General features: G+C 38.6%; 1 protein-coding gene across 3 annotated transcripts in view; it reads left to right on the forward strand.

Moving 5' to 3' along the window:
• Window positions 1-18,985, forward strand: part of LOC122813941 (zinc finger protein 883-like) — a 145,421-nt gene extending 126,436 nt beyond the window's left edge. For 2 of the 3 annotated variants that reach the window (XM_044086484.1, XM_044086486.1), the window contains one exon: window positions 17,345-18,985. In XM_044086484.1, the coding sequence (XP_043942419.1) occupies window positions 17,345-18,873 (1,529 nt within the window). In that variant the 3' untranslated portion in view covers window positions 18,874-18,985. The remainder of the gene's footprint in view (window positions 1-17,344) is intronic. The other variant, XM_044086485.1, reaches the window with a different exon arrangement.
• Window positions 18,986-23,675: the final 4,690 nt, after the last annotated feature.

Raw genomic sequence — 23,675 nt, forward strand, 5'->3', positions numbered from 1 at the left:
CCATTCATTTTCCAACCTTCTTTCCCAATCCACAGAACCAAGGGGAATGGATTCTGCATTCCTTGGATGTGCACAGACAACTAAGATTCTACTTGGACAGGACTAAATCTGGAAGAAAATCTGAACAATTGCTGGTAGCATTTGCTGCAGGGGCAGAGGGGAAGGCTATTTCAAAACAAGCAATTTCTAAATGGATAAGCCATTGCATTCATTTCTGCTATAAGCACCATGGAAAACCTATCCCCCAGGGGATCAGATCTCACTCCACCAGGGCTGCATCTACTTCTGCAGCCTTTCTCAGAGGTGTTCCTACCAGGGATATCCTAGAAGCTGCTACCTGGAGTTCTGTACATACTTTCACCAAGCATTATCATTTACCAATTTTCTCTAAATCCAGAGCTGGCTTTGCCACTGCTGTCTTGCAGGGCCTTATAACTGGCCCTAATGCTGTATAAACTCCTCCTCCCAACTATAGCTTTGGGAATCTACCCAAATGTAATGACTGCAACAGTGAAACATGAAGAACATAGTACAGTTGTGTACACTTACCATAAATGTAGATGTTCGAGTGTATTCACTGTTGCAGTCCTGGTTACCCTCCCTCCAGCCCCCTAGTTTTTTCTGACTATACCTCTCCTTTCCTTTACTATGCTTAAAAGCCTTTTTGGTGTATTTGCTTTTGGTTGGAGGTATACCTTTGCGTTTTGGTGTTTATTTGCTTCCCATTAGGGGGGCACCTGACATCTAGGGCAAGAAAAACTGATGTAATGACGTTGGCTGCATGTTTTATACCCCTGACGACCTGACGTCATGGAAGAAGGGACAGTAACCGACACAGGACCCAAGACTTTGTTAATCAGCCCGACTGAGGGCAACCTGCCAGCAGATTACCCAAATGTAATGACTGCAACAGTGAATACACTCGAACATCTACATTTATGGTAAGTGTACACAACTGTACTTTACTTGTCTTCATTCAGAAAAAACATTTTTCAAGTAAAAGTGACAGAAAATTTTTTATAAAATTTCATAAAAATTGAGTATTGAGAAGACTGAACTATTATCACTTAAAGTGTAGCAAAATTAAAAAAAAATAGTTGTTTTCCTGTATTTAAAACTAATATTGCAGAGATCAACAAAATTGCTGCCATCACTCAGCCAGCTTGGGCTCTGCCCCTGACTGAGTCTAATTATGATGGCTGCCAAAAAGGAATTACTAGAAAATGGAAATCAGAGTCTAAACCAGACATACTAGAAGTAGTGAATATAGTAACAGAGGTAAAAGAACTGGAAGTGGGATCTTTAGAAAAGGGTAGGAGTAAATTACATTGATAAAATGGGAATTGTGGAAACAGTTAATGGTTTGGAGGAGGAGTGAGGTTTAAGGGAAGGCAGTAATTAAAGGAGGTATGTAATGTGTGACTGACAATGACTGTGTAGAAGATTATAGGTGATTTGTAATGTTTGCAACTGAAAATATGTTAATGTGGTTTGTTTTCATTTATATAAATGTATGTTTGCCTATGTCATAAGTGATAATTCAGTAAAGAAGCTTCTTGCTTAAAAAAAAAATGACCTGCAGTCAGTGCTATGGAGGCTGTTATAGTCAACCATTGTGTACAGTATTCGTTCCATTTTCCAGCAACATTTGTGTGAACCTGGGCATCCTCACACCTCAGCCTTTAAAGTTTTAATGTAACAATTGTTAAAAAAGAAGCTGCTACCATTAATCCTTCTGCAAGGAGTCCATCTACATAAAAATTCTTATGAACTAGGGCATTCTGTCTGCAGTGCATTCACTGCCAAGAAGCCTGCTGTTGTCAACCATAAGGGCGGTGCTCTACCTTCACTGAAAAATCTACATGATCTTTCTGCTTTCCAAGTTTCTCTGGTGTTGCTGAGCATGCATCTGCATTTATTTATTTTTACTTATTTATTTGACATTTGTTACCCGGGTTGGTCCAACTGAACCAAAATAGCCCATTTTCAGTGGACACTCAAGGAGAAAAGTTCCAGAACATAGACAGAATTATAACAACACAAAATAATACACAGAAATATTTATGAATACAGTAGGTAACTTAAAAAAATAATATAATACTGACATACCCTGATAAAAATACATAGAAAATTATAAACTTGCTATGAATGTTTTTCTTTGTCCTCTTCGTACAAGAGATGTAGGAAAGCTGAATGTAGTAGTAGTAAATACTAAATTCTTGTCTTCATACATCAAGTGAGGTTTCAGTTAGTAAAGAGAAGATAGTAAAGTGGGTAATAGTATATACATATTTACATGGGTTACAGTAGCCTGGTTCATGGAGTAGAGAAAATAGTAAATGAAGTACGGGAGTCGGAGAGTCCTGTGCAGGGTACTGTTAACAGAGTGGGTGTGGAAGAATTAGGGTTGTGACAGTGGCAGGACCTTGTGTCAAGTGGAACTTGTTTTAGCTCATTTTTGAAGTGTAAGGTGTGGGATATGGATCTTATTTATGAGGGGAGTTTATTCCAGGCTTGGGCTACAGTGTGTTTGTAAAGTAGTTTTACGATGTTTTTGTTAGGTTTATGGATAACAAGGAGTTGTTTGGATGTACGGAGAGAACGATTGGGAGTGTAGTAGGAGATGATGGAGGAGAGGGAGGGCAGGATGTAGGTTTGTATAGGATGGAGAGTAGGATTCGTAGTTGAGTAAAATGGAGTTATTTCGGAAATTCTAGCCATTGGAGTGTGTTGAGAGCAAGGCAGCGATATGAGTTATGTGGTAAGTTAGTGGCAAATTGAGCTGTTTTGTGGTATGTTTGTTCTAACTTGGATAAAAGTGTAGATTGAATGGTAGTAAAAACTGGAGCTGCATAGAGAAGGGAGGGGAGGAGGAGTGCTTGAGCCAGGGAGAGTTTAATGTCAGAGGTAAGGAATTTCTTATTTCTATATAATAGACTGAGTTTTTGTTGGTTTTTTTAAATTCTTTGTTGGAAGTGCAGGTTAAATTTTAGCTCTTTGTCAATAATGGTACCTAAACGTTTAGTGTGGGGCTCTGCTTTAATGGTACCTAAACGTTTAGTGTGGGGCTCTGCTTTAATGGTACCTAAATGTTTAGTGTGGGGCTCTGCTTTAATGGTACCTAAACGTTTAGTGTGGGGCTCTGCTTTAATGGTACCTAAACGTTTAGTGTGGGGCTCTGCTTTAATGGTACCTAAACGTTTAGTGTGGGGCTCTGCTTTAATTGTACCTAAACGTTTAGTGTGGGGCTCTGCTTTAATGGTACCTAAACGTTTAGTGTGGGGCTCTGCTTTAATGGTACCTAAACGTTTAGTGTGGGGCTCTGCTTTAATGGTACCTAAACGTTTAGTGTGGGGCTCTGCTTTAATGGTGGTCATGTCAAGGGATGTAATAACAAAGGTAGATTTATGGTGAGATAGAGGTCGACGTAGGAATAGCAAAAGTTTAGTTTTTTGTTTAAAAATAAGCTGGTTGTCAGAGAGACATTTTTTCAATGGACAGGAAAGAATCTTGGGTATGTGTGTGTAGATGAGAGATTGTGTTTGAAAAGATAACAAGTGTTGAATCATCTGCATATTGAATAAGGGAGGACTGTTTGCAGTATGGAGGTCATTGGTGAAGATATTGAAAAGTAGAGGTCCAAGGATGGAGCCCTGGGGGACACTAGATTTGACGGGTAGGAAGGAGGAACAGGAAGTGAGCCATCTGACTGATTGTTGCCTATTAGAGAGGCAATGTGTGAACCAGCCAAGAGAGGTTCCATAGATGTTGAGATTGGATAGCTTAGAAAGAAGTAAAGGGTGTGAAACAGTATCATAGGCCTTGGAGAGGTCAAGGAAAAGGCAGGATACCAGTCGGTTGTTGTCTCTGGCCTCGACTACAGTGTGGGTAAAAGATAAGAGTGCAGAGGCAGTACTGTTTAGAAGATACAGGTATATTGCCAAGCTTGGTTGTTGTAGCAATAGGAATAGTCAGTTTCAGTTGGTCTTATTTATATTGCACTAATATTGTGCTGTGGGGTGTTTATATTAACTTTCAGACATGGTTTTTAATCAGTTTTGTATAAATTGTAGTTTATTTTGTTGCAGGGGTATGTTCCACACTGGTAAGGGCCACCTTCATTGCTGTCAGTTTGGATTTAAGATTTCTGTCTGTGAAAACTCTCTTTGTAGAGCTGAGTGAACATGGAGTTGTAATGCTTCTTCTTAGATGTTTGATGCAGACGTGTATGTCCACTTGTTGTTCCTACTCAAGCACAGTGATGTGGCCCCACTTCATTTTTTGTCATAGGTTCATAGCTATATACTAGGCTAAGGACCACTGGGGCTTTTGTAAAGCGTAGCAGTGCAACCCAAATGTGACCCACAAATTTGTTTTATATAGGTGGTGATTTACTGCCTGCCTGTGCCCATCAGAGACATAGAAGCCAGTCCAAATAAATACACCCTGGGGAATAGAACCCATACTTATGGGGAGAACAGTCACTATGTTGTCTTAGTTATCCTGATGAGCTAATTGTTCTCCACCCATGCTCACCCACACCTGATGTTATTGGCTTTATATTCTTTGCTATAACAGATGATTGATATGTTAAAGTTCTAAATTTCAGCATATTACATTTTCCCAATAACTTTCCCAAAACCTTAATTTAGATTTGAATGCCAGCATTGCTTGAGCTCTTGGGTGCTTGTAATGTCCTTCAAATCAAACTTTTCCCATTTCATCTCCTTACATTTAACCAGTATACTGTTTCCTTTATGCTAATAGGCATGTCTGCCATTTCAGTTAAGATTGTTAAACTTACATTTAATAAAAATGTAAAGCTTCATATCAGAAGTAGTATGTGGGAAAACCTGTTTACATAATTTGACCAGATTTTGTACCAGACACTAAACAAAACTGTTACTAATGTCCACATTCTTCCCACCTCAAAATCACTGCATATGATAGCTTTTTATATAATTTTACCCCATACCTCTTCACCATCAGGCTTCCCTTTTGATCAGGAGAAGTTATCATCCAGACAGCCATGATGGTGCTTTGAGTTCTCATTGGCATCCTCACAAAGAAAGACAAAAGGAGTCATTACTGGGCACATTGCGGGTGCTGGGAAGAGCACTTTTGTCTAACATCGAAGAGTGAAACAATACTAATTTCATGAACTTTAATCGTACTTTGACTTAGGAATGGGGTCCATTCCCGTCAGGGTATTAGAAGCCTAAAAGACCTGGAGAAATTAAAAAAAAAAGACAGACCCTGGTGTTTACATGAGGATCTAGCTATGAGTAAGAACTATATATATGCACACCCCGAACAGACACTGCACTGGTTAACAACAGGAAAAACAATGCTCTTCCTTAAGAGTGAACCTGCAAGCTACCCTAAAAATTATAGACCAATAACTTGTCTTGCAACTACGTATAAACTATAGACGAGGATTGACGCTGACAGAGTTTATAGTCATTTAGAAGAAAACTCAATTATGGCAGTAGAACAAAGGGGCAATAAAAGAAAGTCATATGGAACAAAGGATCATTTGTTGTTAAATAAAGTTATAGTGGAGAACTGTAAGAAAGGGAAGAATCTAAGTATGGCATGGAATGACTATAAAAAAGCATTTGATAGTATCTCACATTCATGGATAAAAGAGTGCTTAAAAATGTATAAGGTACATCCTTCACTGATTGATTACATTACAGTAACCATGAAACAGTGGCAGACCACTTTGCAATTAAGCCACGATAAAGGACAGATTATTATCCCAGGGATAAAAATCCAAAGGGGGATAATCCAGGGTGACTTCCTGTCACCGTTGCTATCTTGCCCTGCCATTAATCCATTAAGTTGTTCACTTAACAGCCTAGGCCATGGCTACAATGTGGCTTCTAGAAAACAACAAAGTCTAGTGACTTCTCATCTTCTCTCATCAGATGAGGAACTGAAAGCACAGTTGCAGGTTATCAAACCTTTTTCAGATGATATTGGAATGTCATTCAGTCTTGATAAATGTGGAAAAGCAACCTTTAAGAAAGGAAAACTGCAGCACCAGGAAAATATCAGTTTGGGACAAGAATGTGATATAAAAGAGCTTTAGCAAGAGGGGGTGTATAAATACTTGGGAACTGATGAAGGATCAGTGGTAAAACATGAAAAAATGTGAATAAAGCTTAGTAAGGAATACTTTAGAAGACTTAAATTAATCCTGAAAATAGCATTGACACCTAGGAACAAGATCCAAGCCATAAATCAATTTGCTCTTCCTGTCTTAACTTATAATTTTGGAGTGATTGATTGGCCCCAAAAAGTGTTGGCTAGATTGGATATTAAAACAAGAAGGATGCTTCATGCTCACCAAATGATTTAAAAAATCAGTGTATACCTAGATTATATATTCCCCGTTCTGAAGGAGGTATGGGCCTCCTTGAAATTGATTACATGTATAGATCTGCAGTCATGGAACTTCACACATATTTAATGACCTCACAAGATCCAAATGTAGTGAAAGTTTTGAAACATGAGGAGAATAACTCTAAGATGACTTCTCTGCTTAATTTAGCAGAAGCATATCAACATCAAGCAGAAATGGAAATCAAACCAGAAGTAGATAAAAAACAGGCAGCAAGTGAATACGCCAAAAAACAAAAGAAAGAATATAAGGTGAAGGACCAGATGAGAAGGCAAGAAATGTGGAAAAAACATAAATATAGTTGCAAGTATAGAAAACTTCTGGAAGAGTCTCATGTTGATCAAGAATGAACGCAGGAATTGTTAAGGAGAGGTGAATTCATATCAAGAAATGAAAGGTTAATAATGGCAGCCCAAGACAGTGGGTTATGTACACGCTGGTTTAAAAAGTCCATTGAACATGTGGGAGAAACAGATATATGTAGGTTTTGCAAAACCAAATTGCAAACCGTCACAGTTGCTGGTTGCGACGCACTAATGGCAGAGGGACTGTATACTGAAAGGCATAATAATGTGGCGAGACTGTTACACTGGAGATTGTGTAAACATTATGGTATCGAAGTGGCTGAAAAACACTGGAAACATGAGCCACAAAGAATCATAGAAAATGATGAAGTTTATATCACATGCAATCACCCAATACCAACAGTTCAAAAGATAGATGCTAGAAAACCGGATATAGTGGTCCAAGAAAAGAAGACAAAAGTAGCATTGATCATTGAAATCACCACACGCAGTGACTACAGTGTCTTGCATACAGAGAGACACAAAGTCATAAAATACATTGATCTGCAGGCAGAAATGAGAGCCATGTGGAAGAAAGATATCCAGATAGTTCCAATAGTAGTAGGAGCAATCATATTTAGATATGTTACCAATTCGTGTAACACCGTACGAATTGCAGAAGTAGTCATTGCTGGGCACATTGTGGGTGCTGCAAAGAGCACATTTGTCTAACATCAAAGAGTGAAACAATACTAATTTCATGAACTTTAATCATACTTTGACTTAGGAATGGGGTCCATTCCCGTCATGGTATTAAAAACCCAAAAGACTTGGAGAAATTAAAAAATACAGACTGTCACGTTGTATAGCATAATCCCATCCAAACTGGTGATGCCAGTACTTGCATCACTGCAAGAGCTGCCTGTGCCCCCTCTGTCCATGCATGCATGCATGTTACCCCATAGGATCATAGGAAGTTACTAGGCTATGGGCCCTGAGGCCCTTAAAAGCCTAGCCAATGAATGAATTTAGCTCATGATCCGACAAGTCAGCACCCAATGCCAATGTCCGGCAGGGACACAGGTGGAATCCCATGGGGGTGATTTTCTGTTCCCCATCCAGTTGTCCAGGTTGTACTTAAAAAGGGATAATGAGGTACTCTGCTTAATGTGGAGAGGGAGTTTATTCCACAGAAAGGGTAGTATCTGGGACACAGAGCTGTCCCTCAGAAAAGTCCTGTTGATGTCACAGACCAGGTTGTGGTCACCCATGCAGGTTACTCAAGTGGAGCCTAACTTGCAGATATGCAGCAGTCCCAATCAAGGCTGGATCTGAGATTGCTTTGTATGCCAGACAGAGGTCACCTTTAAGGAGTCTGTATGAGACTGAGTAGAGGGACAGAGCTTTTAGCCTATCTGTGTAGGGTAGGTGTCTGAGGCACTGGATTCTCCTGGTGAGGTACCTTTGTGGTCTCTCCAGCTGCTGCATGTGCTTTATTAGGTACATGCTGAAAGTAGCATTGTGCTCAATAATGTGTCTTGTAAGGGAAGAATCCAGGGATGTTATGACCTCCTTGTCACTAGGTGAGATACCCTTCCTACTGAGGTGGGCCATGTAGAAAGCCTTCTGTACAATGAAGGCAATATGGTGGTGGTCAAAAGTAAGGTTGTTATCATCCTGGGTGCCCAAGTCTCTCATGACTGATTGCATGCTTAGGACCTTGTTATCAATGTGATAATTTGTGGGGACGTCACTCTCCCCAAAGGAGATGATGATACATGTTTTGGCAATAAGTTTGAGGTTATGTTTCTGTCACCAGTCATTTGTTTGGGTGAGACCCTCTTGGATGATGTCCACATCAATAGAGTAAATGATGACAGCACCAAGCTTGCAGTCATCTGCAAACTTGGTCAGCCATAGCCCACTAGTTTTGGTCTGCACCTCAAAAAAGTATATCCCAAACAACAGAGGCCCCAAGACCGATCTCTGGGGTAGGCCACTTGTTACAGATCTCCTGCTTGAGGTAACTTCCCCTATATCACTTGTCCTTCTCTAACATAGATGACAAGCAGGCAGGATATTTTGTTTAGATGCATTAATGTATAGAAAAACATCAGGATGGATGGCAGCATCATAAATATAAACGGACAGACCTTACATACATACATGCTTACATCTCAACAACTTACTACAAAATGGCAGTCAGGCTCGCATGTGCTCAGTATTTATACACGTGCAAGCCCTCAGATAACTTCTTAAATGTGCATATACACATTGATCTACATCCTCCCTCTTAAAAGATTGCCCTTTGAAAAAAAACAGTATTAGAGTTAGACATGCAGTATTCTAGACATTAGAAACAAAGCACAGTGTTAATTTCCAAGTTGCCTTGTATGTGTTGCAGGGTTTAGAATGTGACCGGATCTCATAACATAATAGTCTGGACTAGGTCTAGCAAAAGGGACAATCTTCAGTGAATATCTCATATCTGGAACTTCTGTTTTCATCACAGGAATAGGAGTATTCTCTGGAACATCCTCTGGATATGGAACACCGGACAACTCACTCTGAGATAAACAGTCTTTCTCACAGGCTACGACCTGTTGTACAGGGTCAGACACCAGCATCAAATGTTTCTGATTCCGCCTAAACTCTGGTCCTTGTGATTCCACAATGTATGATCTCAGCTCTGGACAAATATTCTTCATGACTCCAATCTGATCATAACCTCTGGATATTTGCATCCTTACCACCTCACCTTCTTGTAATGGACTGCTCAGTTTGCTTGTCTTATCATATTAGGACTTCTGGGTTAGGCGCTTCTTCAACAGATTGGCTTTCATGGACCTGTGGTTCTTGATACATCAAATCAACAATTGATTACTGATTGGTAATGTCGTTCTAGTTTGTCTCAACAGAAGTCTCTGGGGAGGTCAACCAAGATGTTAATCACGAGGAACATTTCTGAGATTCAGGAGATTCAGGAAAACATCAGTATTATCTCATTTTGACTTCTCTAGTAGCTGCTTTGCACTTTGAATTGTACTTTCTGCCAAACCATTTGACTACAGATACTCTGGGCTACTCGTGACATGGGTAAAGTTCCATTCTTTAGCAAATCTTTTGAACTGCTGACTTGTAAACTGTGTGCCATTATCAGAAATTTGTGTGGACTACCATGTACCGCAAAATGATGCTTCATCTTTGAAATCACAGTACTGGATGCTAGGTTAAGAAGTAGGTCAGTCTTGGACCAATTGAGTAAGAGTCTACTAACACCAAATAATGTTGACCATTCCATTCGAAAATGTCGGTGGCTACTTTCGACCAGGTAGTTCAGGAATCTGGTTTAGTTGAAGTGTTTCCTTCTGTTAATGTGGCTTTGTACTATTACACATAGAACAAGACAAAAGTGCTCTCTTAATGTCTTGTGACATAGAAGGCCAAAATACTAGTCTTCTCACCCTTCTGTTGGTAAATTTGGTTCCTGGGTGATGACATGCAAGATAGTAATGTCCTCTTGATGCAAGGACTTTGTAACAATTACTTTTGGACCATTCATAATGATACCGTTGTCAGACAAAATCTCATCTCTGTATGGAAAATAAGGTTGCACTTCTTGAGGTAAACTAGATTGTTTAGACAGCCATCCTTGATTGAAAAAGTGGCTAAGCCTCTGTAAAACTGGATATGTGGCTGTATGATATCTCAGCTCATCCAGATGTGTGGAAGAAAGAATTTCTCACTTCCATGACTTCAAAATCAAGGTTCTCATTCTCATGCTGTTCTGTGGTGTTTTGGGGCAATCTAGACATTGTGTCAGCAAGGTAGAGAAGTTTGCCTTTCTTGCAGACAGGATTGAAATTATACTTTTGCAATCTCAGCATCATACATTGCATTCTGGCTTGAGCTGAATGCTTAGGCTTTCTCAACATAGTGATTAGGGGTTGGTGGTCTGTTTCAATCTGGATAGGTCTACCATAAACATAATCCTCTTTCTCGATCTGGGCATACTGCATTTCAGTTTGGGTAAGAGTTCTCGATGCATAGGCAACAGGTTTCTCCTCTTGCAGAATGACTGCTCCAAGACCAAATTTTGAAACATCACAGGGTATTAAGAGACATCCTACGATATTATCAGGGTCTATTAATAAAGTATTTTTGGCCTTAGAAAGTACAGCTAGGACCTGCACCCTAGTGAAAGTTGTGGGGTTTGAAGGTACCTTCTGTGGGGAAACCAGGGGAAAGAAAGAGAGAGAGAGACAGTAAAACTAGAACAGAATTTGTCTGCCAACAGATTTGCTAGATATTCCAGACCCATGGAGATACATCCATTTACAGTCAGTTCTGCACACTGCTGTTGCCAATTTTGAGAGGTGGTGTGAAGGGCTTGCCTTCCTCATGGGGCTGCAGTTCAGGGCTTATACCCTATAAAAAACTTTTTGCTCTTATTTTTAATTTTTTTTAGTTATGCTGGGTTAAATGAAGTGTGTTTAGATAAGCCATGTTAGATCAATTGATTGTGCGAGTGTATCTCTCTCTCTCTCTCTCTCTCTATATATATATATATATATATATATATATATAGATAGATAGACAGATAAGATATACGCATAGTTTTTCACAAGTGTAAGCTTCATAGGGGCACCATTTATCATAAACACTGCCCATATTTAGGTGCATTTAACAGCATGTCTACTTGGAGGCCGGATACATATGGCATTGTTATAATGTGTAAAAAATAATGACATACAGCATTTTGTGTTGAAGGAGTCACACTAGTTTAAGCAGGAGTTATGTCAGCAAGGCCGAGGTCTGTTTGAATGACACCTGTTCTTGACAACAGCAAAACTAATCACATGCAGGCCTGCATTGGGGGCATAGAGGGATAAAGCTCTGACTAGAGCCCAACCATCCTGAGTCTGACTAGCACCTAGTCAGGGAAGATGGGTGTGTCCATCTGGTGGGGGAGGTGGTTCCTGGTTGACTCATTGCACTGCCCTAATGACAGGGCCTCCACTGGAGTGTTGAGATCGATCATCATGCAGGGAGCTGCTTACAGGAAGATGAAGGGATGGCTACCCTCACTGGTGACACTAGCCCCTCTCGAAACAGCACTCATTGCAAGCATTCTTAAATCTGGAAGATGTTGACATTTGTGCCATCACAGAAACCTGGTTCAAAGCTGTAGACAGCATCCCAGCCATATAAAGTTATTCATCCTTTCATACATTCAGACCCCAAACTGTGAGAAGCAAAGCCAAAGGAGGTGGAGTTTCAGTATATATTAAAGACATATACACCTCCAGGCTGGTCAAACAGTATGGCACACGGGACACTTCAGGTGCAGTTAAACATTGACAAGGCCCCTATTCAAATCATAGTTAGCAACAGGCCCCCAACTTTGACTCAAGATGCCCACTCCACCTATCTGGACCTCTTTGAATCTATCAAGAATAAAACATTTACCCTGATCCTGTGTGACTTTTACTATCGAACCATAGAATGGAAGAACTACTCATGTCAAAACACAAATGCCCAAAGATTCCTTGATTTCATCAATTCAAATGCCTTGGACAAGCTGGTCGACATCGGTGGCATATGTCCCAGCATAAACCCCTATGTTGCAGGCTAGGACCCAGAAGGTTAAGAAAGGGGAAGTCAACTCCACAAGGAGACTGGTCATTACCAGAGTCCCTCCTGACTCTGTACTGGATTCAGTCTTTTTTGTCATCTATTTCTTGAAAGTCAAGGCCAGTAGCAAGGGAGCCTGGTTGACCAGATTTGCAGATGATTGCAAACTAGGCGCATTCACAGAATCTTCCCAAGACACTAAAATCCAACAGGAAGGACTAACACACACACACACACACACACACACACACACACACATACACACACACACACACACACACACACACACACACACACACACACACACACACACACACACACAAACACACACAAATACACACACACACACACGACTAATGACGAAGCCACGGTTGAAAACTCTATGCCAAGAAATGCATAATGGTACCCTTTGGGAAGTCAGGCACCTTAGAAAATTACCTCCATTAATAACATACTCCTGATAGTAGAACCAGTACTCTAGGATTTGGGTACATACCTGACCTTCAACCACCATGTGTCTAAGGTAGTAATGAAGTCATTCTATGTTGTGCACCTTGTAAGCAAGGGCATAGCATCTTCATACAAGTATGTCCTATTTCTACTGTTTTCAGCCCTCCTTAGACCCATCATTGAGGACACCGCCCCCTTCAGTATGTATCTGATCAGGCACATGCATCAACTTGAATGTCCATAGAGGTTCCTCACAAAAAGAATACAAGACGTAAACAACATGTCCTATGCAGATCACCTCAAAGTCCTATCTGTATACTCTGTTTACTGTAGACCATTGAGAGGCAATCTATGCTTGGCATATGAGGCATTCTTGGCACCCATTTATCGACAATAAAATAAATAAATAAATAATACAATAAATGCGTTCCTTACATGAGAATACGGAATGTGGTACACATCTAGTATGGCCGTCCCTACTAGAATACGACCGGGCAGCTGTCTGTAAGGATCGCCACCAGCTGTAGAATTACTGTGCATAGTGTACAGCTGCAGCGGCTATGCTATTCAGCCATATTGCTCTACGGCAAATTGCTGCTGCAGCCAAATGGTTTTGGCGATGTAGCTTGCAGGGAAATGTCTTGCGAGCTACACGCCAGAACCCGTACCTTCTGTTGCATTACTGTTTTACCTGCTGCACGCCTTCTATTCTGTCTGTATATAGTTTTGTTTTGTAGTTTACATTTTTTCTTTTGACTGTCTATACTTCCTCTTTGAGCTTGGGTTGTAGCTGGAAAGTTGTCAAAGACTGGCCCACCTACTTGGTAATAGCAAATAAATACATTAATAATTGTTACACTGAAATCAAGATCAATAATGTATTTTGGACTTCCATTCTCCTTCATCAGATATTGCACATTTTCCTAACTTGTTTATTACTTATTGAAGTTTTGATAAAAAGCATAGCGAACTAATCCAAAAGTATCCATTTCAGTCACAGCTCAGGAAGTATAAAATGGTACATACAGGTATGGGTCAGGACAGGTGTTATCACATAGAACAGTAAGCAGTGCAGACGTTAAACGAACACCTTTATACTTTGTATTGTGCTTTACTTCATGTCCGTCTGCATACCTTCTGATCGCATTTACATCCGCTTAATACAGTATGGTTATAAATGTGGCTGGACATTGTGCAGAAGGATGTTATGTGGTGTTCACCTGTATTGGTGATTTATATAAGTAAATAATCATGGATGCATCTAACAAGTAAGAAGTGTTAGACGAAGACATTTTGGCTACGTGAACAATACTACTTGTGAAACCTCTTACCATAGAAAGGTTGACAGAGTAAGTTTCTGGATATGTTCTTTTTTAAGTTGAAGATTAATTATTGCATTTATTTCCATTTGATAACTGTGTTAGTGGGGATGGTCACCAAATCCTTTCCAGCAATGACTAAACCCCACAAGGTCAGCAGTTTAGTACATCAAACATTCAGAGATATCACACTACTTAGAAAAACTGAACTATTTACAGTGCAGATGGAAAAAGACAATAAAAAGCAGGTTTGCACTAAATACAATGCAGTTAGAAAATGAAAAATCTTTTCAATGCAGATAAAGATAACTGTAGATTTATATTTTGAACCATTAATGGAGAAAATGTGGCATTAACATCTTCATTCAGAAGTATGTTTACTGTGTGCACTGGTAAATGCTTTGACCTTTACAGTTCCCAGTACATTTTTCAGGAATATCACGCTTGTTAAAAATAGCAAACTATTTACAGTACAACTTTTGATGTCAAAATAGTAACTACAGTAAAATGCATATGTGGGAAGGTAAAAGTGACTGTAGCATGGGTTTTGTACACAGCATCAGCATTGTTGAAATGCACTTTTGCCCCCTTTGTTTACAGCAGGCACAGCTGCGTTCCTTAAAGAAAGACTTTCTACTTGGTTTTGCACATGCCATTTCCATTGGAAGTTAATTCCAGATGCCTGATAACATTTGTCCTTTGCATGTTTAACTCTTTTTCTTTTATCGGTGGTACAAACATACTCCATAAGAAGGGTCTCTCTCACCCTGGTTTTGAAGATGTGCAGTGTATCTTCTTACCTAAGACTGTTCCAGATAACAGTACAAACATACTCCATAAGAAGGGTCTCTCTCACCCTGGTTTTGAAGCTGTGCAGTGTATCTTCTTACCTAAGACTGTTCCAGGTAACAGTACAAACATACTCCATAAGAAGGGTCTCTCTCACCCTGTTTTTGAAGATGTGCAGTGTATCTTCTTACCTAAGACTGTTCCAGGTAACAGTACAAACATACTCCATAAGAAGGGTCTCTCTCACCCTGTTTTTGAAGATGTGCAGTGTATCTTCTTACCTAAGACTGTTCCAGGTAACAGTACAAACATACTCCATAAGAAGGGTCTCTCTCACCCTGTTTTTGAAGATGTGCAGTGTATCTTCTTAACTAAGACTGTTCCAGGTAACAGTACAAACATACTCCATAAGAAGGGTCTCTCTCACCCTGTTTTTGAAGATGTGCAGTGTATCTTCTTACCTAAGACTGTTCCAGGTAACAGTACAAACATACCCCATAAGGAGGGTCTCTCTCACACTGTTTTTGAAGATGTGCAGTGTATCTTCTTACTTAAGACTGTTCCAGGTAACAGTACAAACATACTCCATAAGAAGGATCTCTCTCACCCTGTTTTTGAAGATGTGCAGTGTATCTTCTTACCTAAGACTGTTCCAGGTAACAGTACAAACATACTCCATAAGAAGGGTCTCTCTCACCCTGTTTTTGAAGATGTGCAGTGTATCTTCTTAACTAAGACTGTTCCAGGTAACAGTACAAACAGACTCCATAAGAAGGGTCTCTCTCACCCTGTTTTTGAAGATGTGCAGTGTATCTTCTTAACTAAGACTGTTCCAGGTAACAGTACAAACATACTCCATAAGAAGGGTCTCTCTCACCCTGTTTTTGAAGATGTGCAGTGTATCTTCTTAACTAAGACTGTTCCAGGTAACAGTACAAATATACTCCATAGGAAGGGTCTCTCTCACCCTGTTTTTGAAGATGTGCAGTGTATCTTCTTAGCTAAGACTGTTCCAGGTAACAGTACAAACATACTCCATAAGAAGGGTCTCTCTCACCCTGTTTTTGAAGATGTGCAGTGTATCTTCTTACCTAAGACTGTTCCAGGTAACAGTACAAACATACTCCATAAGAAGGGTCTCTCTCACCCTGTTTTTGAAGATGTGCAGTGCATCTTCTTACCTAAGACTGTTCCAGGTAACAGTACAAACATACTCCATAAGAAGGGTCTCTCTCACCCTGTTTTTGAAGATGTGCAGTGTATCTTCTTAACTAAGACTGTTCCAGGTAACAGTACAAACATACCCCATAAGAAGGGTCTCTCTCACCCTGTTTTTGAAGATGTGCAGTGTATCTTCTTAACTAAGACTGTTCCAGGTAACAGTACAAACATACTCCATAAGAAGGGTCTCTCTCACCCTGTTTTTGAAGATGTGCAGTGTATCTTCTTACCTAAGACTGTTCCAGGTAACAGTACAAACATACTCCATAAGAAGGGTCTCTCTCACCCTGTTTTTGAAGATGTGCAGTGTATCTTCTTACCTAAGACTGTTCCAGGTAACAGTACAAACATACTCCATAAGAAGGGTCTCTCTCACCCTGTTTTTGAAGATGTGCAGTGTATCTTCTTACCTAAGACTGTTCCAGGTAACAGTACAAACATACTCCATAAGAAAGGTCTCTCTCACCCTGTTTTTGAAGATGTGCAGTGTATCTTCTTAACTAAGACTGTTCCAGGTAACAGTACAAACATACTCCATAAGAAGGGTCTCTCTCACCCTGTTTTTGAAGATGTGCAGTGTATCTTCTTACCTAAGACTGTTCCAGGTAACAGTACAAACAGACTCCATAAGAAGGGTCTCTCTCACCCTGTTTTTGAAGATGTGCAGTGTATCTTCTTAGCTAAGACTGTTCCAGGTAACAGTACAAACATACTCCATAAGAAGGGTCTCTCTCACCCTGTTTTTGAAGATGTGCAGTGTATCTTCTTACCTAAGACTGTTCCAGGTAACAGTACAAACATACTCCATAAGAAGGGTCTCTCTCACCCTGTTTTTGAAGATGTGCAGTGTATCTTCTTAACTAAGACTGTCCCAGGTAACAGTACAAACATACTCCATAAGAAGGGTCTCTCTCACCCTGTTTTTGAAGATGTGCAGTGTATCTTCTTACCTAAGACTGTTCCAGGTAACAGGTGCACGAGATTATTGTGATAACTCTGTACTGTTCTTACATCTCTTGTAACTGTTCACTGAAGACCAAGTTTTGATCAATGATAATCAGAATTGTCTTTACTTAGTTTGGTACCTACATTAGTAACAGCAGAACAAAATAATTTTGCAAACAGAAAAAATCTGTTATGTTTAAAATGTCTCTAACAATGTCCATGTACTATTGTGAGTGAAATAGCTGATAGACCTTTTCATCAATGTGATAAAGTACTGATATGTAATGTGTTTTTAGATGACAGAAGCACAGATAGCAGCATGATTTGTCATCAGCAGCAACCAGTTGCGACACCCCTGCTACATCATCCTATGGACAACTTGCAGCACTGTGCTCAACCTGTGAAGGCTACCGACAGGCTTCATTGCACACCTGCAACACCATTTCACTCTGAGCTTAACTGTAGAAAGAGCTGTGAATTTAATGCAAGTCTTGCTTTGCAACAAGGTCCAGTAGTACACCAGCCATCTTGTACAAAGGACAAACCATATAAATGTCCTAAATGCAATCAGTATTTTTCAACCAGAAGTTCTCTAACGCGTCATCAGACTATTCATGTGAGGAGCAAACCATATCAGTGTACTGAGTGCAGTAAGTGTTTTACACAGAGTTCTAGTATGATACATCATATGGCTATTCACACAGGAGTAAAACCATACAAGTGTACTGAATGCAGTAAGTGTTTTTCATATAGATGTCTCCTGATACAACACCAGCTTATTCATACAGGTGCAAAGCCATATAAATGCACTGAATGTAGTAAGTGTTTCACACATAAACAAAGTTTAGTATATCACCAAGTGACTCATACAGGTGCAAAGCCATATAAATGCACTGAATGTAGTAAGTGTTTTACACTGAGGTGTAATATGATACGCCATATGGCTATTCACACAGGAGCAAAACCATACAAGTGTACTGAATGTAGTAAGTGTTTTAGACATAATTCTACTATGAAGCGACATATGGCTATTCACACAGGAGCAAAACCATACAAGTGTACTGAATTCAGTAAATGTTTTACACAGAGTTTTCATATGAGAAGTCATATGACTATTCACAGAGGAGCAAAACCATACAAGTGTACTGAATGTAGTAAGTGTTTTTCATGTAGAAGTGAACTGATAAAACACCAGGTCATTCATACAGGCGCAAAGCCATATAAATGCACTGAGTGTAGTAAGTGTTTTACACAGAGTTCTAGTATGATGCGCCATGTGGCTATTCACACAGGAGCAAAACCATACAAGTGTACTGAATGCAATAAGTGTTTTACACAGAAAGGTAATATGATGCGCCATATGGCTATTCACACAGGAGCAAAACCATATAAGTGTACTGAATGTAGTAAGTGTTTCACACGGAGTGATGATATGACACTCCATATGGCTGTTCACACAGGAACAAAACCATACAAGTGTACTGAATGCAGTAAGCATTTTTCATATAGATGTCTCCTGATACAACACCAGCTTATTCATACAGATGCAAAGCCTTATAAATGCACTGAATGTAGTAAGTGTTTCATACATAAACAAAGTTTAGTATATCACCAAGTGACTCATACAGGTGCAAAGCCATATAAATGCACCGAATGTAGTAAGAGTTTTATACTGCACTCTACGATGATGCGCCATATGGCTATTCACACAAGAGCAAAACCATACAAGTGTACTGAATGCAGTGAGTGTTTTTTACGTAGATGTCACCTGAAACAACACCAGGTCATTCATACAGTTGCAAAGCCATATAAATGCACTGAATGAAATAAGTGTTTCATGCACCAAAAAGCCTAATATCTCATCAGACTATTCACATGGAGAGTAAATTATTATCCCAAGGATAAAAATCCAAAGGGGAATATTCCAGGGTGACTCCCTGTCACTGTTACTATTTTGCCTTGCTATTAATCCATTAAGCTGTTTACTTAACAGGTTAGGTCATGGCTATAATTTGGCTTCTAGAAAACAACAAAGTCTAATGACTTCTCATCTTCTCTTTGTTGATGATTTAAAATTGTATAGCTCATCAGATGAGGAACTGAAAGCACAGCTGCAGGTTGTCAAAACTTTTTCAGATGATATTGGAATGTTATTTGGTCTTGATAAATATGCAAAAGCAACCTTTAAAAAAGGAAAATTGCAGCACCAGGTAAACATCAGTTTGTGACAAGAATGTGTTATAAAAGAACTTGAGCAAGAGGGTGTGTATAAAAATTTGGGAATTGAGGAAGGATCAGCAATAAAACATGAACAAATACGAATAAAGCTTAGCAAGGAGTACTTTAGTTTAGAAGACTTAAATTAATCCTGAAAACAGCATTGACACCTAGGAACAAGATCCAAGCTATAAATCAGTTTACTCTTCCTGTCCTAACTTATAGTTTTGGAGTGATTGACTGGCCTCAAAAAGTGTTGGATAGATTGGATATTAAAACAAGAAGAATGCTTCATGCTCACCAAATGATTTATAAAAATCAGTGTATACCAAGATTATATATTCCCCATTCTGGAGGAGGGATGGACCTCCTTGAAACTGATTACATGTATAGATCTGCAGTCGTGGGAATCCACACATATCTACTGACCTCACAAGATCCAAATGTGTTGAAAGTTTTGAAACATGAGGAGAATAAATCTAAGATGACTTCTCTGCTTAATTTAGCAGAAGCATATCGACATCAAGCAGGAATGGAAATCAAACCAGAATTAGATATAAACCAAGCAGCAAGTGAATATGCTAAAAAACAAAAGAAAGAATATAAGGTAAAAGACCAGAAGAGAAGGCAAGAAATGTGAAAAAAACATAAATATAGTTGCAAGTATAGAAAATGTCTGGAAGACCCTCATGTTGATCAAGAATGAACACAGGAATGGTTAGGGAGTGTTGAATTTACATCAAGAAATGAAAGGTTAATATTGGCAACCCAAGATAGTGGGCTACATACACGCTGGTTTACTAAGTCCATTGAACATGTGGAGAAACTGACATACGTAGGTTTTGTGGGACCGAATTAGAAACAGTCACACACCTTATTGCTGGTTGTGACGCTCTAATGGCAGAGGGACTGTATACTGAAAGGCATAATAATGTGGCAAGATTGTTGCACTGGAGACTGTGCAAACATTATGGTATCAAAGTGGCTGAAAAACACTGGAAACATGAGCCACAGAGAATCATAGAAAATGATGAAGTTTACATCACATGGGATCACCCAATACCAGCAGTCCAAAAGATAGATGCTAGAAAACCAGATATAGTGATCCAGGAAAAGAAGACAAAAGTAGCATTGATCATTGAAATCACCACACCCAGTGACTACAGTGTCTTGCATACAGACAGTGAGAGACAAAAAGTCATAAAATACCAGGATCTGCAGGCAGAAACAAGAGCCATGTGGAAGAAAGATAACCAGACAGTTCCAATAGTAGTAGGAGCAACTGGCCTTATAAAAAAGAATTTACAGTCATATTTAGATATGTTACAATTTCATGTAAGACCATACAAGTTGCAGAAGGAGCCATTGCTGGGCACATTTCGGGTGCTGCATAGAGTACTTTTGGCTAACATCAAAGAGTAAAATAATGCTAATTTCATGAACTTTAATTGTACTTGACTTAGGAATGGGGTCCATTCCCATCATGCTATTAGAAACCCAAAAGACTTGGAGAAATTAAAAATGACTGGAACAAGTCCTAATGGAGATAAGGAACCTCCAAGATCTGAATTAATCTTCAGTCCTAAGCTAGTACCTTCATGTGATTGAACTTGATTCTACAAAATCTTACCACCAAGATGATACTGATGTATACTATGTTTTATATATCATGGAGAAAAAATGAGTAAAAAAAAGAACAGTAGGACCACATGTTTTAGTATAACAATTATATCCAAAATAACAATAGCCAGCACAATAGAACACACTTTAATTATTTTTTTAACAGCGAAAAGTGTGAATACAAAATCATACCAGTTTCGGCATATAGCCTTCTTCAGTGATACCAAAACATTCAATTAACTGACTATATATAGCCAGAAAGCTAACTAGCTATACAAATTGATGAGAGTCCATTTAAAGTTGTATGCTACATTTTAAGTTGGGCTAATAGATACACCCCGTTTTTACATATATAAAGATTTCCCAAGGAAACACAATTATCCAATGTATAGGATTACATGCTTATAATGAAAGGTTTACAAAGTTTATACAAAAAACTTATAAATGTTCATTTAAGCCTGGATAAAACAATCCACCAAGTCTAATAATCCATGCTTTTTCTTTGTGATTCAACAAATCATGACAACCAGATTTATCATTATAATCCCCCCTGATAACATCAATAATCTGAAAATAAAATTTGGCCTTAGTGTAAATCAAGGTATGTTTATATAAAGCACTAGTGCAGTGTTTGTTTCTAACATTACTCAAATGTTCAGATATCCTAATTCTGAACGGTCTAGATGTTTGGCCTATGTAAAAAGCTAGACAAGAACAAGTCACCAAATAGATAACCCAACTGGTTCCACAGGTACCAAAACATCTAATTTCAAAAATTTTTGTAACATTTTTACTAGAAAATTCCTTCAACTTCTTGATATGAACACAAAAAGAACAGTGATGTTAATGACAATGTTTGGGGGATTGAATTTACTCTTAATGTACAATACCATCAAATTCAATACTTGGATGTCTGTGGGATGTCTGTGTGAACAGAAACAGTGACCACACTTTAGACTCAAAAATTTTTAGAAAATATCCACAATATAATATGCTATTGGATGCCAGTAGTTTGCATCCTAAACATATTTTTAAAAACATCCCCAAGTCCCAATTTTTAAGAATTAAAAGAATATGCTCCAATAGGGACAATTATGATTTTTTTCAGCAGGATCTTAGGAAGAGATTTCTTGCCAGGGGATATAAATATGGTGACGTAGTTTCAGCCTCCAAGTGGGTTCAACAGTTCAGTCGTGAGGACTTATTGCAATATAGGGAGAAAAATATTTCTGTGGTTACACCAATTAGATTTATTACAACCTTTGGAAGAAATATTAATGTTATCAAAAGAGTGACCAATACTAATTGGAACATTTTGATGACTAACCCAAAGCTTGTTGATATTCTGCCACAGAAATGTTTGTTTTCTTATAGGAGAGGTCGTACATTGGGCTCCTGTATGAATTGGTATAAGAAAGGCAGAAATCTAAATGTTGGAGGGATACAACGTACATTGTCAGGAGTCGAACTAAGGGGTTGTTTCCCTTGTGGTCACTGTTCTTTTTGTGTTCATATCAAGAAGTTGAAGGAATTTTCTAGTAAAAATGTTACAAAAATTTTTGATATTAGATGTTTTGGTACCTGTGGAACCAGTTGGGTTATCTATTTGGTGACTTGTTCTTGTCTAGCTTTTTACATAGGCCAAACATCTAGACCATTCAGAATTAGGATATCTGAACATTTGAGTAATGTTAGAAACATACACTGCACTAATGCTTTATATAAACATACCTTGATTCACACTAAGGCCAAATTTTATTTTCAGATTATTGATGTTATCAGGGGGGATTATAATGATAAATCTGGTTGTCATGATTTGTTGAATCATAAAGAAAAAGCATGGATTATTAGACTTGGTGGATTGTTTTATCCAGGCTTAAATGAACATTTATAATTTTTTTGTATAAACTTTGTAAACCTTTCATTATAAGCATGTAATCCTATACATTGGATGATTGTGTTTCCTTGGGAAATCTTTATATATGTAAAAACGGGCTGTATCTATTAGCCCAACTTAAATTGTAACATACAACTTTAAATGGACTCTCATCAATTTGTATAGCTAGTTAGCTTTCTGGCTATATATATAGTCAGTTAATTGAATGTTTTCGTATCACTGAAGAAGGCTATATGCCGAAACCGGTATGATTTTGTATTCACACTTTTCGCTGTTAAAAAATAATTAAAGTGTGTTCTATGGTGCTCGCTATTGTTTTTTGGATACTATTGAAGTTTCTTTTGGCCGTTGCACCAGCCTTGCATGCGAATTTTTGTTGTGGTGTTTTAGTATAACAATTAACCATACCTGGCAATAGACAGTGGTGCCAGGACTGAAAAACTACTGCAGAATCCTCAGAACACAGAAACATTCCCATGTTGCGAGTATTCTCTCTGTTTAGAAGGAAGCAGCAGTCCAAAAAAAAAAAAATTGATAGGCCAAGCAAAAGAGCTATGAACAACAAAGTGGAGTGTTTTGGATAAAAAAAAGAGAGAGATTATATATTATTTCTGCTGTGTAACAAAGCCATAATTTTCACGGAGTGGATATACACACACACATATATATATATATATATATATATATATATATATATATATATATATATATCAAGAGTAAGAAAGATGATAGAGGAGAGAAAACTCTTGCATCAGGAAAAAAACAGTTAAAAGCAAGAGATAACATCTAAATGCTTAAAAAAAAGAACAGGGCATCACAATACCTAGACAAAGGAGCACTAGGCTGTCAAGAAAATATGTGATTGTGGTAGTGCTAAAAAAAAAACCTTTTTA

Source organism: Protopterus annectens, chromosome 10.part0, assembly GCF_019279795.1.
Source record: "Protopterus annectens isolate FY-2018-M chromosome 10.part0, PAN1.0, whole genome shotgun sequence".
Lineage (NCBI taxonomy): Eukaryota > Metazoa > Chordata > Ceratodontiformes > Protopteridae > Protopterus > Protopterus annectens.